This window comes from Cynara cardunculus, assembly GCF_001531365.2.
Source record: "Cynara cardunculus var. scolymus isolate 2C chromosome LG 4, CcrdV1, whole genome shotgun sequence".
Lineage (NCBI taxonomy): Eukaryota > Viridiplantae > Streptophyta > Magnoliopsida > Asterales > Asteraceae > Cynara > Cynara cardunculus.
Genome location: NC_037531.1, coordinates 9,900,308 through 9,918,302, shown reverse-complemented (window position 1 = coordinate 9,918,302; position 17,995 = coordinate 9,900,308). Strand labels below are relative to the sequence as shown.

General features: G+C 39.5%; 1 protein-coding gene across 1 annotated transcript; it reads left to right on the top strand.

Annotated features, from left to right (window-relative positions):
• The first annotated feature begins 3,084 nt into the window (after positions 1 to 3,084).
• On the top strand, positions 3,085 to 17,577 carry LOC112511719 (protein S-acyltransferase 8-like). Its single transcript, XM_025117434.1, has 5 exons — positions 3,085 to 3,327; positions 4,914 to 5,090; positions 15,602 to 15,907; positions 16,360 to 16,593; positions 16,829 to 17,577. The coding sequence occupies exons 1-5, from the start codon at positions 3,289 to 3,291 to the stop codon at positions 17,279 to 17,281; spliced, it is 1,209 nt and encodes a 402-aa protein (XP_024973202.1). The 5' UTR covers positions 3,085 to 3,288; the 3' UTR covers positions 17,282 to 17,577.
• Positions 17,578 to 17,995: the final 418 nt, after the last annotated feature.

The following is a 17,995-nucleotide window of genomic DNA, read 5'->3' as shown; positions in this document are numbered from 1 at the left end:
TTGTCTAAAATTTAAAACCAAACCAGTTGAGTTCCCAAGAGGCCATGGCTAGTGAATAATAAAGTGACTGATGGAACATCAAAATCACAAGCATTTTTGCAGTTCATGAAAACAAGTTTATCATTAATACTATTAACGCAATAGTCAGACTTTTTTCTGGGGCTCATTCGTCTTTATCTTGATCCTTACGGGCCTCTTGAATCCTCTTTTCCCTATTTCTTACTTAAAATTGGATTTCATCTAGTTGGCAACTCAATTTAGTTTCTGTTTACATAAATAATTAACATGAGTTAGCATCGACATAAACACATTAACACTAACAACATATATAAATAATCAAAATAATCAATTAATATAACATCAATTAAAAAATGGCGTTCAGTTAACGTTAACAACTAAACCATGAACCATGAACCATGAACCATGAACATTCAATTAACATCAACATTCAATTAATTTTCTATACACAAAATAATCAAATTGCAGAGAGATAAGTGAGTGGACGAAAAAGCAAAGAGAGGAGAGACAAAACAGAGAGTAGGCCCTATGTGATTGTTGAAAATTGCCTCTCTTTGCGTGGTAAATTAGCATGATAAAAATGCAATTATGCTACTGGATACCAAAAAAAATGCAATTTTGAGTGTTTGGCTTGAATATTTAAGTGTCAAACAAGATGGTTATTTTTGCACTTGCATTTCATCAATCTATAAAAGATGGATCATAATTTAGCATTTTCTGGAGCACTGTTAGTTAGTTTGCAATAAAACTTCGTTGTGCTCATTTAACATTTCCATACCTATTTACACGGTGAAAATATGATTTTGGGTGCCTTTTACAAATAAAAAAGGGGGATATAATCGAATGGAGGGAAATGACATGAATGGTATCTTGGTGCTTAATCCACCATATTGTTATGTCAATCTAATCATTTATAGATTTTCTTTTTGATGTTCATCACCATCTACTAATATGTTTGAAAATTGAATTGGGTATTGATTAAAAAGCATAAATCTGTTTGATATACTTGTAGGGATTTGGTTGTTGATCTATTGTTGAATTATTCTCCTCTGTTTCCAAGGTACTTGTGCTTGTTTAAGTACTTCACAAGGTGTTATTACTTTGGTCGAGCAAGAAAAATATGAGGTGGAAACTTATTCATATAGATATGGTACCAAACTTATTCAAAAATGCCTCTCTTTGTGTGGTATCAAATGAATAATGTCAATGAAGAGAGTGTAATGTTATTGATGATGATGAAGTACGAATGCCGACTAAAAAGACATCATTTTTTTTCTAATTAACAAGCAATGTTTAGGGACGATCCTTGAAGAAAGTGGCAAAGCTGTACCCTTGCAACCAACATATCACAAATTCAAGGTTTTGGAATCAGACTATTTGCAAAATGCAAGGAAAAGACTGCACAATGACTTCCCTTCTAAACCCTTATAAAGCCAAGGAACCTTGCACCAAAGTTGCTTGTGGGCAATTTAGGAACACTGTAAACCAAACCAAATGATTCCAGTTATCACACCTGGGGTGGAGCCTGGGAACTTTAGGAACACTCTATCGTTTCTATATTCCAAATTGAAAGAATTACGGCTGTTAAATCTACCAATAAGAGAACCTGGACTATTGAACGAATTTGGATTAGGGAAGGAATTTGTCGGAAAAGAATTGAAATCCAAGGGATATCCCATGGAACTGTGAAATCTATAAGTTAAGGAATTCATTGGAAAAATGATATGATGTGATGGATTATGTGACTATCAGGTTTTTTTTATTATTATTTATTATTATTTATTATTATTAATTAAATTTAAGGAATTCCTAATAGCATAATATAATGGAATGAAAATAATGATTCTCATTCTACCCTATTCTAATTACCAATCTCATTTTCATTCCTTAAAGCAAACCAAAACCGCCTTGCTATTTTAGTGGTTTTGGTGATTTGCTTCTCTGTTTTGAACAAACTATAGAGAATCTGTGGAGATTGTCTAAACAACATAAATAAAAAAAAAAACAAATAATAATGTAAATCATTGGAAATTTAAGATTTCAACATTAATTATATTATTAAAATATTCTATAATTTTATAATCTCAATATATTTTCTAAATATAATTTATATAAAATAAGTGGAAATGAATAAAAATAAACATTTTTCTCTCATCCCATCAACTTTAAGGCCATTTAGACTGTTCGTTTTTTCAATTTTTCAGAGGTAACTATGTCTTATTTTTCTCTTATCTAATAAGAGGTAAACCAATATCTTATTTGCCTCTTATTGTTTTTCAAATCCCAACAACAATGTTTGTCAATCGATTAACCTTAATCGATCCTTACCAAATCAATTTTCACATCTCTCAATTAATGTATTTTAATAGGATGAAAATGTGTTAAACACCGTTAGTGACATATTTTCGTTTAAATGAATGTTAATTATATAATTTAGATGTAAATTTTATAATGATGATGAATAAACATGTGAAGTTGTATAAATTTATCTATAAATTCGACACTATAGTTTTAATGGATAAAATAGACAAAATTTAAATAAATTCAGACGTTTATCAGTTCACAAAAACAAACAGTCTTATTGATTCAGATTTCAGACTTCAACACTACCTCTTATAAATCAAACGTGAAATAAGACTTAAACTTCAACAGCTCTTAAAAAACAAATTGTCACCTTATAGTTTTCTCTATTTTAGATAACCATACAGAGAATATGTTGCAACAAAATAGAGAACAACGCCTCCACTTTTCTCTATCTTAGAGAATCTGTTGAAGATGCTTTTACATTTGTTGTTGTTTTCGTCACTCATACTTAACAGAAAAACCACCGACGAAGTTGGCTTCGTGATTCATGAACAAAAACAACAAGAAGTTGCAAACTCTGAGGACGAAAATCGTAATTCCAAAAGCATAAATACAAAAGTCGCAATGTTTAATAAACTACAGGGACTAAAATGGTAGTTTATTCAAAAGGAAAAGTAACAAAGAGGAATCAGAGATCCCCTTTTGTAGTGTCTTAGCCATTTCAAAGCATAAACAAAGACAAACTAGTCAAAGATAAACCTTGACTCAAATTGATTTGCGGGTCGATCGTAACATGATAGAGGGACAGTAAATCTAAAGCTATCTTCTCTTAATCGACCTTCTTGGTTCAAATAATCACTCATAATTGTCTTCTTCTTTATGGGTTTTTCGCGAGAAGAAATGTTATGAGCTACAATAAGCTTCAGACATTGGATTCTGTTTTCTCGAATTGGGTTTTCGTTTCACATGGAGAAAAGAGTATATGAAGTCTGGAAAGGGAGAAATGTAAGACTTCGAACTTCAATTTCGACGTATATTATCTGGGTCAGCTTTAGATATGCAGCTTATTACTTCTAATCTAGTCGTTTGTTTGAATAATCATGTAATGATTGCTTGGTTTGCGATTATAATCCCTCAAAATTTAGCTTTCTTATAATGGGTGTTCATTTTTCAGTTTAGGGATGATGTTTCTGTTAATTGAATTGGAGTATAGAACCTTATTTAACTGAATTATCTGTAACTGAACATATTAAGATAAAATGCAGATGGTATGTGTTTGTAGTCTGTAGAACACACATTAGGAAAGAAGATGCTTGTAGATATGCAAATCTTCTACCTGTTATCAAGGAAATTATGGTTTCTAGTTGCATAAGGAGTTGTGAGCTTAATTAGGTAGCAGTTGTTGGTGATATATGAGATATTATTGGTCTCATCTGAATTTGATGCACAAAGAAACTTCTTTTACTATATATATATATATATATATATATATATATATATTTGATTAACCTGGATATCCAACCCGCTATGCGAGCTGACTAATCTCAGGGCGACCACCTGCTTTGCAGATAGCCCAGATAGCCCGGAGTCACCGCATTTGAACCTCCATGGCCACAAGGGGATTTTTATTCATCCTTGGATTTGAACCTGGACCTCCCGGTACTTTGACCTTTGGAGCCAAGCTCAAACCAATCAGGCACCACCCTTGTGGTTCTTTTACTTTATATTTCAATTCGATGATTCTGGTACTCATTGATGCTTTATGGGAATTTAGTAATTTGGATTGAACCATCCTTCATGAATATGGTAGTGTTGTACTATTTATGCATTCTTTTATCCTTGTGGTTTACGGGTATATCGAACTATACAGGTGATTGTCTCAAAAACGGTGTATTGGCTTAATTTGTAATCTGAGTAATAATGCAAGTTATACATTTAAAATGGCAGTACTTGATTATTGTAAAGTAGCTTAAGCTTGAATCTTTACTAGGTTGACCTTAAATTATGATACTGGCCTGGACTCAACTTGAATGTTTCATGAATATCCAGGTGATTTATATTTACCTTCGTTATTCTAGACAGTAGATGTCAGATTTGCGTATATAATCTTACCCTCGCCAAACCCCACCTCCATGTGGGATATACTGGGCTCGTTTGGTTTGGTTAATTCTAGACAGTATGATGTGATCCTGAGAGAAATAATGCAAGAACTTTAATCTCACTTAAATTCACGTGTGGCTTGATCATTGTCTTTTTGGTCCTTTGGATGATTTAAAAACCCAAGCCTGCAAGTTTTGGTTCTAGGGTTATTAGTCATAATTCTTTATATGGGTTTAAGTAATCGATCGTGGGTTACAGATGTAATGAAATGTTAGATTACGGTATAAACTTCAAACAGTCGAGGATTTTTGTTCTCAGATGTATGTTACATTTGTCTCTTCTGGACATGTTTTGTATAAGTTCCTTCTATGTAATGATGACAAATATGAAGGATGAGATGGGTTTTAGACTTTCTACATGACCAGGAGTTTCTTCGGAATCGTGAATTCTAAATTTGTACTCATATTATCATTTTATTTTGTTTTTTTCAGAAGTTTTTTCTTGGAGGGAGGTTGATATTTGGTCCAGATGGCAAGTCTCTAGTGGTGTCTGCATCGCTGATCATTGTTCCGGTTATTATTTTCTGTATATTCGTAGGCAGACATCTTGTCCATGAGTTTCATGCAGGATATGCGATCGTTATGGCTCCTATCGTCTTCACAATCTATGTTAGTTCTCTTTATCCTTCATTTGCATGTTATTGTCTAACCATTATTCACACATGCCTTATGTTGGATTTCATCATTTTTTAAAGAGATCTTGTCCATAGTTAAACTTCCCCAATTTGGAGCAAATCAAATCAAACAAATCCTTAATTGCAAAGATTTAACCTATGCTAACTAATGTTAACATTTTTTATAACCTTCCTATGCTTCTCACTAAATCTTGATTTCTGTCCTAATTTTATATATAGAGGGATGATCAAACGAAAATGCTAACTATTAAGAGAATACTAAAACGGCCAAATCACGTGCAAAATCACATGTGATTTTGCATTAATGGAAAAACGGGGTGCGGGCGACTTTGGATGCATCTTCAGGTTGCAGGGCAAAGTCGCGTGAATCACAAGTGATTTTGTACGTGATGTTAGTGTAAAATCACATGTGATTCGACTATTTTCTTATTCTCTTAAATAGGTACGATTCTCGTTTAACCCGACCCTTTATATATATGTGTATATATATAAACCCTATTAATTATGGAAATACTAAGGTAACCATGTTATTAGTTAAACCTTAAATAATGCAAGCCTACCACGTAATGTTCATATGATTTCCCAAAATAAATGTTCATGGAGATAGAACTATATTATTTTCTCCTATGTGCTTCAATTCTATTAGATGCAAGTACGGAGATCCCTATTAAGAATTGGGGATTTGGAGATGATTCGTGGACCAGATAATCTCGTTGGATCGTGAAAGTTCACTTTCCAAATACAGTAATTCCTAAGCTTTGGGTATCACGAATTTTGTATTGGGATATGATACGAATTCAAATATGAGAAGAATAGAAAAAGTAGAAGATGGATAGAAACGAAGGTTTGATTGCAATTAAAAACGGAAAATTACCAAAACAGAGATGGTCACCGAACCAGGAAAACTTCCCTCTCTCAAAGCGAGGAGCTATGAGCCACACATAACTATTTAGAAAAATTAACCGAATGCCTACAAGCTAAAAGTATTCCCCCTATTTATTAGACATATTCCCAAAGCAAGGTAAACTAAAACTTATCTTTTTTTGGATAAACCTTATCCTTTCTTGGACCGTCTTGCATATACCATCAAAACTTTGGGCTTGGGTAAAACATCCAATTTAGGAGGATTCGTAACATTACTCTCTCCTTCCAATAAAGTCTTGTCCTCAAGACTTATATCCGGAAATTGGCCCTTGATTATGTATCCTCCCACGTGGCTTCTTCTCGGACTTGGCCTTGCCAACGAATTAGCCATTGATCCATTGATTTTCCGTCTTGTTCCACTGTACGTCTCGCATAAATCTCCTGCGGCAACAGAACATCCTTGCCATCGAATTCCAACTCAGGTGGTAAGAGTTGTGTCACCGTAGGTGACATCATAGCTTTTTTAAGTAAAGAGATATGAAATACGGGATGGATACGTGACGTCAGAGGTAATTCCGGTATGTAAGCAATTGGACCGATTTTTCGATAATCTTGAAAGGTCCAAAAAATCGAGCTGCTAGCTTCTGATAAATTCGTTTAGCCATTGTCATCTGACGGTACGGTTTCAGCTTAACATATACCCATTCACCAATTTGAAAAGTAACATCTCGACGCGTTTTATCTGCTTGTTCTTTCATCAACACTTGCGCACGAGCTAGTTGTGTTTTGAGTTGCCTTAAGGCTTCATTTCGATCACGTAATTCCTCCCCCACAGCTTCCACTTGTACTCCCCCCGGAATAAACTGAACCATCGTCGGCGGTTTACGGCCATAGACAATTTTGAATGGTGACCGTCCCGTAGAACCGTGAAACCTCGAGTTATACCAAAACTTTGCCCACGGAATCCATAATGCCCACGAACAAGGCTGATCAATGGCAAAGCACCGCAAATACGTCTCTAAACAACTGTTTATCACCTCTGTTTGACCATCCGATTCCGGATGATAAGCAGAGCTCCTGTTTAACGTCGTTCCTTGCAAATGAAAGAGTTCTTGCCAAAAATGACTAAGAAACAACGGATCATGATCGCTAACAATTGATTTAGGAATTCCATGATGTCTAAGTACTTCCCGGACAAAAAACTTCTGCAATGGATTTAGCGCTATAAGGATGTTTGATTAGAATAAAATGGCTGTATTTAGATAGCCGATCTACCACTACAAAAAGAGCATCATACCCTTTAGACTTGGGTAAACCCACAATAAAGTCCATAGATAAATGTTCCTAAATCACATTAGGAATATCAAGAGGCTGAAGTCACCCACTTGGAGACGTTGAAGTAGCCTTAGATCGCTGACAAACACCACAAGCCTTCACGAATTCTTGCATCGTGGCTATCATTCCGGGCCAATATAAGTTCATAGCCAAACGCCGATAGGTTCGATAGTAACCCGAATGCCCTCCCGTAAGAGAGGAATGGAATTCTGTTAAGAGAGACATAATTAGTGTGAAAGAACAAGGAATCACCAACCTACCCTTGTAGTACAACACACCATGTCTCACCGTATACCCATAATGCGAATTCGGATAATTCGTTAAATCCCGAATGATTTATTGTAATCCTGGATCATTACTTGCTTCCTCCATTAATTGAGTCCCTTGAACCCAAATCGGTCCTGACATTAATGACGACAGCTCACCATCATCCGCGTGTCGCAATAAAGCGTCGGCGACCCTGTTTTCTCGGCTCGGCTTATATAAGATATCAAATTGATATCCCAGTAACTTTGCTACCCAATTCTGCTATCCCGGGTTCGTAATACACTGTTGTAGAAAAAATCAAAGACTTTTTTGATCCATATACACACAGAATTTCATTCCCAAAAGATACGATTGCCAATGTTGGATGGCTAACACTAACGCCATAATTTCCCTTTCATAAGCGGATTTCGCTAAGTTTTGCTCACTCAACACCTTACTAAAATAAGCAAAGGGCCTTTGTTGTTGTATCAACACCGCTCCTATGCCACAACCGAAGCGTCACATTCGATTATGAAAGGAATCGAAAAATCCGGCAATGCCAAGACCGGTGCCGTGACCATAGCTTGTTTCAATTCATCGAAGGCTGATTGGGCTTCCGAACTCTATCGGAATGAATCTTTCTTTGTTAAATCAGTCAGTGGTTTGGCGATACTACCGTAATGACGAATAAATTTACGGTAGTAACCCGTAAGACCCAAAAATCCACGTAATCCTTTAATCTGTTTTGGACTGGCCATTCCAAAACAGCTGATATGTTCTTTGGATCCATTGCCACACCTTGGCCGTTGATGTGATGTCCCAAATAATCGATTGACATTTGTCCAAACGAGCATTTTTTTCGATTGACCACAAATTAATTTGAGACCAATATGTGAAGAGCCGTGCTCACATCTTGCAAGTGTTGAGGCCAAGAAGGGTTGTAAATTTAGATATCGTCAAAGAAAACCACAACAAACTTTCGTAAGTAAGGTCGAAAGATGTCATTCATAATAGCTTGGAAAGTGGCCGGTTCATTAGTGAGGCCAAAAGGCATCACTAAATACTCGTAATGGCCATCGTAAGTGCGAAACGATGTCTTCTCGATGTTGTCGGGTTTTATACAGATTTGATTATAACCAGATTTTAAGTCCAACTTTGTAAAGAAATGGGGTCCGGATAATTCATCAATAAGCTCATCGACCACCGGAATCGGAAATTTGTCGGGAATTGTGGCTTTGTTGAGAGCACGGTAAGTAACACACATTCTCCACGAATCGTCTTTTTTTGGAACTAAAATTACCGGGCTCCAGAACGCGCTTTTACTAGGACAGATCATCCCTAACGTCAAAAAGTGAAAGTAATCGTGTTTTCCTTTTCGATTATCTTCTATATACATCAGCTGAATATATATACAACTGAGAGGCTACAAATTAGGAAATGATCTCCACTCATTTAGGGGTGATCAATGACATAATAAACATCCTAAAATAGATGAGSCTAAACTCAGAAATAGCTAATTTACAGCTAGCTAATTTACAGCTAGCACACCCCCTCAGTCTGAGCAGTGTAGGGATGAATGCACAGACTGGACCGAAAACGGTTGAATAGATGACGCGGAAGCCCTTTGGTGAAGATGTCGGCGTATTAAAAATCGGCTGGAACATGTAAAACTCGGACGACACCAATTCGAACCTTTTTCTCTAACGAAGTGAATATCGAGTTCCACATGTTTTGTACGCTGATGTTGTACGGGATTGTCAGATAAGTAGACAGCCGAGATATTGTCACAATAAACAATCGTAGCCTTGCGAGCGGGAACATGAAGTTCAAGAAGTAAGTTGCGCAACCAACTCGTTTCGGCAACTACATTTGCAACTCCACGGTATTCGGCCTCGGCGCTGGATCGAGATATGGTCGGCTGACGTTTTGACGACCAAGAAACCAAATTATCTCCTAAGAAGACACAGTATCCGGAAGTGGAGCGCCGAGAATCGCGGCACCCCCCCAATCGGCATCAGAATAGGCAATAAGATTCGTTGATTTGGAGGGTGAGATATGAAGACCATGCGTAATTGTTCCTTTAAGGTAACGGAGTACTCGTTTGAGGAACTGGAAGTGTGGATCTCGTGGGGCATGCATGAATAAGCAGATTTGTTGTACTGCATAGGTAAGGTCCGGACGCGTGATGGTAAGATACTGTAAAGCACCTGCCAACTGGCGATAATGTGTCCCATCCGGTAGAAGTTGACCACTTGTGGCACTCATTTTGAGGGAAGTGTCAACAGGAGTGGAACTAGGCTTGCAATCTGCCATATGAGCTCGAGATAGGATCTTAGTAGCATAATTTTCTTGAGAAAGAAATAAGCCGCCGTCTTTGCGAGTAACATTGATCCCAAGGAAATGATGAAGGGTACCTAAATCTGACATAGCAAACTCACGAGATAAAAGAGCAATTATATCAGTGAGAAGACGGTCATTAGAGGCCGTGAGAACKATATCGTCAACATACAGCAGCAAGTAGGCCATGTCACTTCCCTTTTTGTAGACAAATAGGGAAGTATCACTAACGGTACTCCGAAAACCACACTTAATGATATAGGTGGCAAATCTGTCATACCACGCGCGAGGGACCTATTTGAGCCCATAAAGAGACTTGCGTAACCTGCATACATAATTAGGGTGAGTGGCATCGGTGAATTCCGGAGGTTGAAACATATATACCGTCTCATTTAAGTCCCCGTGGAGAAAAACATTTTTAACGTCAAGTTGGTGAATGGACCAACCCCGGGAAATAGCGAGACCGAGCACCGTTCGAATTGTGGTCGGTTTGACTACGGGACTAAATGTTTCATCACAATCGATGCCGACCTATTTCCCGTTAACGACCAATCGGGCCTTGTAGCGTTGTAAGGTGCCATTTGCGTTAAACTTGTGACGAAATAACCATATGCACCGGATAATGTTCGCATCAGGGGGCCGAGGTACCAAGTCCCATGTGTGATTGTCCATTAGAGCTCGGTATTCTTCATTCATGGCATCGCGCCAGTGTGGATCGGAAAGGGCTTTGATGTGGGAATTTGGTATGGGAGAAGGTGAAGTATGTGTATCTGTATGTAGGTTAAGAGAAGAGGCAGAAGTTGATGCTCGGGAACGAGTGATCATGGGGTGGGTTGATGCGGGTGGCGGCGGCGGTGGAGGTGGTGAAGGGGGGTGACGGTGGTGGTGGTGCAGCGGTTGAAGAGGGCTGCAAGGAGGTTGTCGGGACTTGTGTATTTCGATGGCGGTAGGTATGGATGATAGGAGGTTGTTGGAGAGTGGGAGATGGGGAAGTGTGTTTGGTAGGTGGTGGGGAAGTGGCTGCTGGGTCAAAGATGGTAGGAGATGGATCAGATTCGAGGAAGGAGTAGTCAGATGGAGTAGTGGGATGTTTATTAAAAAAAGGAAAGAGGTCTCGTCGAAAATGATGTGACGAGAGAGGAGGATCTTGCCAGAAGAGAGGTCAAGGCATCGATAACCACGAAAGTTGGCGGGGTATCCAAGGAAAACACAACGAGTGGAGCGATGTTCCAACTTGTGTTTCCGAGTCGCAGTCGTGTTAGGATAACAGGCACACCCGAAAACCCGAAGGTGATCATAGGAGGGGTGTCGATGATAGAGGGCAGTCAAAGGGGTGATGAATTTTAAGAGTTTGGTGGGGAGAATGTTGTGGAGATAACACGCGGTATGTAAGGCTTCAACCCAGAAATGGGGTGGGAGTGATGCGTGTGTGAGAAGGGTGAGCATGATCTCGTTAAGTCTACGAATCATACGTTCAGATTTCCCATTCTGTTGGGAAGTGTGAGGGCAAGAGAAACGGAAATGAAGACCGTTTGTTTCAGCAAAAGATTTGAAATTTTGGTTATCGAATTCACCCCTTAAGTCACATTGGAAAGCTTTAATTTTGAGAATGAATTGGGTGTGGATGTATTTATGAAACTGAGAAAATTTGGAAAAAGTTTCAGACTTGAATTTGAGCGGAAAAACCCAAGTATATTGCATGAAATCGTCAATTAAAACCATGTAGTATTTATAACCTGCTTTGCTGGGGATAGGAGATGTCCATAAGTCGCAATGCACAATATTAAAGGGTAAAATAGTAATAGACGTAGAATCAGAAAACGATAATGTTTGTGCTTTGAAAGTTGACAAGAATTGCAAACAAAAGATTTACTACGTTTAGAACATGGAATAATGTTATTCGAACTAAGAACATCTAAGACAGGAGCACCGGGATGTCCCAAGCGATCATGCCAAAAATCTCGAGCACTGGAGGTGAAAAAGGTGGCGTTGGTGACCGGATACGAGAGAGGATAAAGACGACTGGAGCTATTGTGGCGGGACAACATCTGACCACTCTGGTAATCCTTCACAGAAAACCCATTAGGATCAAATTCAATGGACACATTATTATCAACAGAAAATTTACGAACGGAAATGAGGTTCTTAATGATGTTGGGAGTGTAAAGAATGTTGTTTAGGTGAAGGTTACGTGTGGGCGTGGGAATGATGGAGGAACCCGATCCACGAATTGGCGCAGAAGCACCATTACCAACAAATATCGAGCCAATGGGACAATTTAACGAGGGTGTAGAAATCTTACCTTGGTCACCCGTGAGATGGTCAGTTGCACCTGAGTCCATGTACCATTGATCATCAACSGGGTCCATGGTCATCGTTTGAAGTRCTTCACCAAGCTKAGTTGGCTCGAGASGATCAAAGGTAGATAGATTGGCTTGGTTCGCCGTTGGGCCAGAAGGTCTTGGGCCGGACCTGTGATGTGCAGGTGGGCCAGGAGGCGCGGGCCAGGCTAGCATAGGAGATCTACCCCATGGGGAGGCCCATCCCGGGTTGGTGGGATACGGGCATGGCGGAGGGCTCCAATAGGCCCAATTGGGCAGCCGAGTGGGCTGAGTGTTCCACGGCGCATGGGCTGATTGAGGCCGGCCGGAACCACGCCTAGTGGCTGTTGAGGAGGATCCGCTGGAGGAGTTATTGGCCCGGATATGTCCGGGCCTGTTGTTGGGGCGTCTTCTGTTGACAGGATTGGAAGGATCGGGCCGAGGTTCTGCGGATACGGCAGCCATGGCAGTTGGTGTAGTCATGGCTTCCCGGGCAGTCTGTCGATGATGCTCCAATTCGAGCATACTACATGCAGTCTCCCACGTGGGAAGACTTTGATTGATATACGAGGCCACGGTATCGTATTCCGTCGGGAGTCCTCTAACAAGCTGAAGAACAAATCTTTGATCATTAACCGGACAATCCACGTCGTTGAGTTGGCTGCCCAATTCTTTGAGTTTTTGGCAATCGGCTTCAAGCGACGGCATGGATTTTAAAGTCAGGTTATTGAATTCATGCTCAAGGGCTGCTGCCCTAGAGCCCTTGTTATTGAGGAAGATGGCTTTGATTCGACACCAAGCCTCGTGAGCGGTCGACTCGGTTACCAAAACACGAACCAGCAAATCATCGGATAATGTCCCGTAAATCCATTGCAATACAATTGCATCAATTTCAGTCCATGCTTCGTATTYTGCATCAGCCTTGGCCGGAGGCGGTGTCCCGTCAATGTGTGACATGACTTTGTATCCCTTGGCATGAAGTTGAAACAGCTTGACCCACGAGGAGTAAGAGACCTTCGTGCCGTCAAGCACCCGGACCTTGTGTTGGATATTGGTCATGGTGTAGACAGGGTGAAGGGCCTTAGGAGYGTTTTCAGGCTTAGTATTCATGGGTGAAAGGAAGATGGTAGCAGGAAGAGGACAGCAGGGATGAAATCAAACCGTGGTTTGATCTCTGATGATAAGAGAGCAAGAGCTAGGGTATCGAGTCTAGCTCTGATACCATGAAAGTAATCGTGTTTTCCTTTCGATTATCTTCTATATACATCAGCTGAATATATATACAACTGAGAGGCTACAAATTAGGAAATGATCTCCACTCATTTAGGGGTGATCAATGNGAATATATATACAACTGAGAGGCTACAAATTAGGAAATGATCTCCACTCATTTAGGGGTGATCAATGACATAATAAACATCCTAAAATAGATGAGGCTAAACTCAGAAACAGCTAATTTACAGCTAGCTAATTTACAGCTAATAAAAAGTTCTTTAACATGTCGTTCAATCTCTGCCTTCTGAATATGCGGGTACCGATATGGCCGAACACAAATCGAAGACGTAGGAGACACTAGTGAAATTCCATGATCATATGAGCGAATAGGAGGAAGACCAGTGGGGTCCCGAAAAACAGCCGCAAACTGCTCTAATAGGCATTGTAAGTCAGATTGCTGCTCCTGAGATAGTGTGTCGTTCTGTTTACTTGACTCCCCAACATGTGCACCATCCAATAACCTCTTATGAGGTTCCTCTAACTTCAACCAAGTGTGAAGATAAGTTTGCTTAACCTCCGAATCAGATAACCCCTGGATACACACCGAGTTTTCCAATTGTGTACCACTTCTCCCAATGTTTTTAGCCACTCCATACCCAAGACTAAATCCAACTGTTCCATTTCAAAAAGCAAAACATCCACCACAAACTCACAGCCGCTAATCAAAACCTGCAATTCCGAACAACGTTGATTCACAAGAATCATATGTCCGTCTCCCAAAGTAATGTTGATACCCGAGAAAAATTGAGACGTTATTCCCAATGTCGTGACCAATTTACGGGATACAAAATTATGTGTTGCCCCACTATCCACCAAAATTACAACCGGTATTCCCGAAATAGCACCTTCGATCTTCAAAGTTTTACCTCCCGATTCCGCCTGTCACTAAAGTGCCTTGATACCCCAATACCGTACACGACCCTATCGTCGGTGGTTTCACTTCGTCTCCCAAATCATCCTCCAATACCTCCATCGCCCTGATTTCCCCACTATCATCGGCAATTTCATCATCAGCCAACAATAGAACTCGCAATTTACCCTCTAGGCATTTGTGAGCTGGACCAAAGGTTTGACCGCAGCGAAAACATAATCCCTTCTTGCGGCGATCCTCCCATTCAGTACGAGAAAGAGATCGAAACCTTCTGTTGCGATTTACTGTTGATATCTGATCAGAGAATGTGGTCGAAATAGGTTGTGTAGATGAAATCGATGGATTAGGTACTGATCGACTAGGATTAAACCGAGGAATTGGGCCTTTGTCATTAGGCCCTGAACTAACATATCCTTTAGCATCAGATCGGCCCAAGGGCAACTTCAGATCGGAACCAAAATTCGATCCAAAACCACTTCCCATGTTCTGTTAACGAGAATGAGATTTGGAAACACTGATCAAAGAAGGACACAACATTTGTTCAACATCCTTAGCCAACACCGACTATCCAATCGATACGAATTCAAATATGAGAAGAACAGAAAAAGTAGAAGACGGATAGAAACGAAGGTTTGATTGCAATTAAAAACAGAAATTTACCAAAACAGAGATGATCACTGAACCAAGGAAATTTCCCCCTCTCAAAGCGAGGAGCTATGAGCCACACGTAACTATTTAGAAAAAATAACCGAATGCCTACAACTTAAAGGTATTCCCCCTATTTATTAGACATATTCCCAAAACAAGGTAAACTAAACCTTATCCTTTCTTGGATCGTCTTGCATATACTTTCAAAACTTTCGGCTTGGGTAAAACATCCAATTTAGGAGGATTCGTAACAGGATAATCCAAGAGACTCTTATGTCAAAAGCTTTGAGATCAAGTCCTTATATACACCTAGACTCTCCATTATGTATTTATATGAGAGATCGACGGTTACGGGTGGTTATAACTATAACTGTTAACAAATAAGATTTGGGAGCAGTTACAACTGTATCATAAGCTAAAATGACCTATTTACCCATTTTCATATTTACTTGACACTAATGATATCGATTTTCGTTAACAAAGTTCCTTCTTTTTTGTAACTAACGAAGTGTATTTTGGACATTTGAATCATTCTTTCGTGGTAGTTTATGTTGTAGTTCATGATGATTCTTTAGTTAATTTTGATAGGTATTGGTACTTCTTCTTCTTACTTCAGCCCGGGATCCCGGAATCATCCCTCGTAACACGCATCTGCCCGATGAAGAATTCCGATATGGCACTTCAATATCACATGAAGCCGCTGGAAGACAGACTCCGCGCATACAGTTTCCTCGAACAAAAGAAGTTATAGTCAACGGAGTATCGGTCCGAGTCAAGTACTGCGAAACGTGCATGCTTTTTCGACCTCCTCGTTGCTCTCATTGTTCCATTTGTAACAATTGTGTCGAGCGGTTCGATCACCATTGTCCATGGGTCGGCCAATGCATCGGTCTGGTATGCCTTTGCTTTACTGTTCTACTCCCTCAGTCCCAAAATATATGTTGAAAATAAAAAATGCCCTGAGTTTCAGAAATTCATAATTATTACATTTTTTAATTAAGTAAATGGCTATTTTACCCTTTATAATGGAGGCGGTAATGAATTTCTCAATTTCATCATTTAGGGTATAACTGGAAAGAAGATAGTTACTCTTGAAAGTAGACATTTATTTTATAACTATAACAAATAGTTTTAGTAATGTGTAATTATTATACTTTTAACTCCACGACAATTTTACCCTTGATAAAGAGGGAGCAACGAATTTCCCAATCTCATGATCAAGGGTAAAATCGGAAATCGGAAATTGGACATTGTTTTGGAGAAACTATACTAGAATTGTGAACATTTATTTTGGGACGATCAATCCAACTCTAATACCGAGCTTTGATTGTTCTCTTTTTGTGCAGCGTAATTATCGATTCTTCTTTTTATTCGTTTCCTCTTCGACACTTCTTTGTATCTATGTACTTTCTATGTCGGGTTTGTACATCAAGATTTTGATGAGGGATCACGAGTGCACGGTTTGGGAGGGGATTCAAGAATCTCCGTCATCGGTGGTGTTGATGGCTTATTGTTTTATCACACTGTGGTTCGTCGGTGGCCTCACGGGGTTTCATCTCTACCTCATCAGTTCGAACCAGGTCAGTATATTCGAGTCTGCTTTTGACTTTTGAGAGTCAAACATACTATTTTTAAACTTAGAATTAGTATGATTTCTTGTCGCTTTTTAGCCTCGAAACTTTTGTATTCGGTAGATTTGTTGATTACTTATAACACAGCTACCGTAATTTCTTCAAATGTTAATCAAATCAAATTATGTTTGAACTTTGAAGTTGCAATTATAAGATCATGACCCTTTCTTTTTGTGCATTTCAGACTACCTACGAGAATTTCCGGTACCGAGCGGACAACTGGTTGAATGTTTATGATCGAGGTTGTGCGGGAAATTTTGGAGAAGTATTCTGCTCAAAGATAAAGCCATCAAGAAACAAGTTCCGAGCTCCTATGCAAGAAGTCCAACTTGGGCCTGGTGGATCGACTCAGGAATCTGGTGCCGACTCGTGCCCGGAGGACCGACGCATGAAGGTCGAAGACGATATGGATATAGGCGGAGACCTATTAAAGATTTCTCAGCGTCACAATATCAAAGATGTTGAATCCCATGATCGTAACTCTTTAGAAATCGATTCCGCTTTAGGGTCGGGTACACATACTCCAACCGCAAATTCTGACAGAAACTCACGGTGGGATATTGCACCGGAAGTCTTTGCTATGAACTCGAACGTAAATGAGAGCAGAAGCTATGCAGATCAAAAGCAAGGGTACTAATGACCTTTCGCAGCCGATGTAACCCTTTGGTAAAGGGTATTTTGGGAATGGTCTTACACAGCAAATCAAACTTTCTGTTTTTGCGAAATATCAAACTTTCACCTCTGTTTTTGCGAGGATCACGAGCTTCTTGTAGTTGTGTAGGGGTATTTTAGTCATTTTTGCGGTGTCACGTGTTTGACAGACCGATAGCCGCGAGCATTAGAGCAATGGTAACGTTATTGGTTTCTAACTCGAACTTTACAGGATCGAATACCGGATTTAGCAAGAGCAAACAAAATCATGACTTCTAGTGATAGATATGTTACAAAATCTTGAATTTTTGCACCTTAGACGTCGTCGGTTCAAGTCCCCTCAGGGTCATGGAGAATTTGTCTGATTGTTAATTTCAGGATGCTATAGAGTCGGTCGAGATACAAACAAGTTGACTTGGACTACCCACGATTTTCGAAACTAATACGTAAAATGACGCTAATATACAAGCCTAAAAACCCGACACAAAAAGGAACATGGGCTTGCACGAAACCAATCATACATCTAATATGATTTTATCTGGTTCATCTGATTCTTATCCGAAGGTTGTAGGCCCGTCCCAACATCCCACCCACCCCGACCGAAGTTTGGTTGTTTAGGACAAGTGGAAAGAATATGTCCTTTTTTTAACATAAATATCGACCTAATCACAATAATACTGATACTGGTCACAAGTAATGT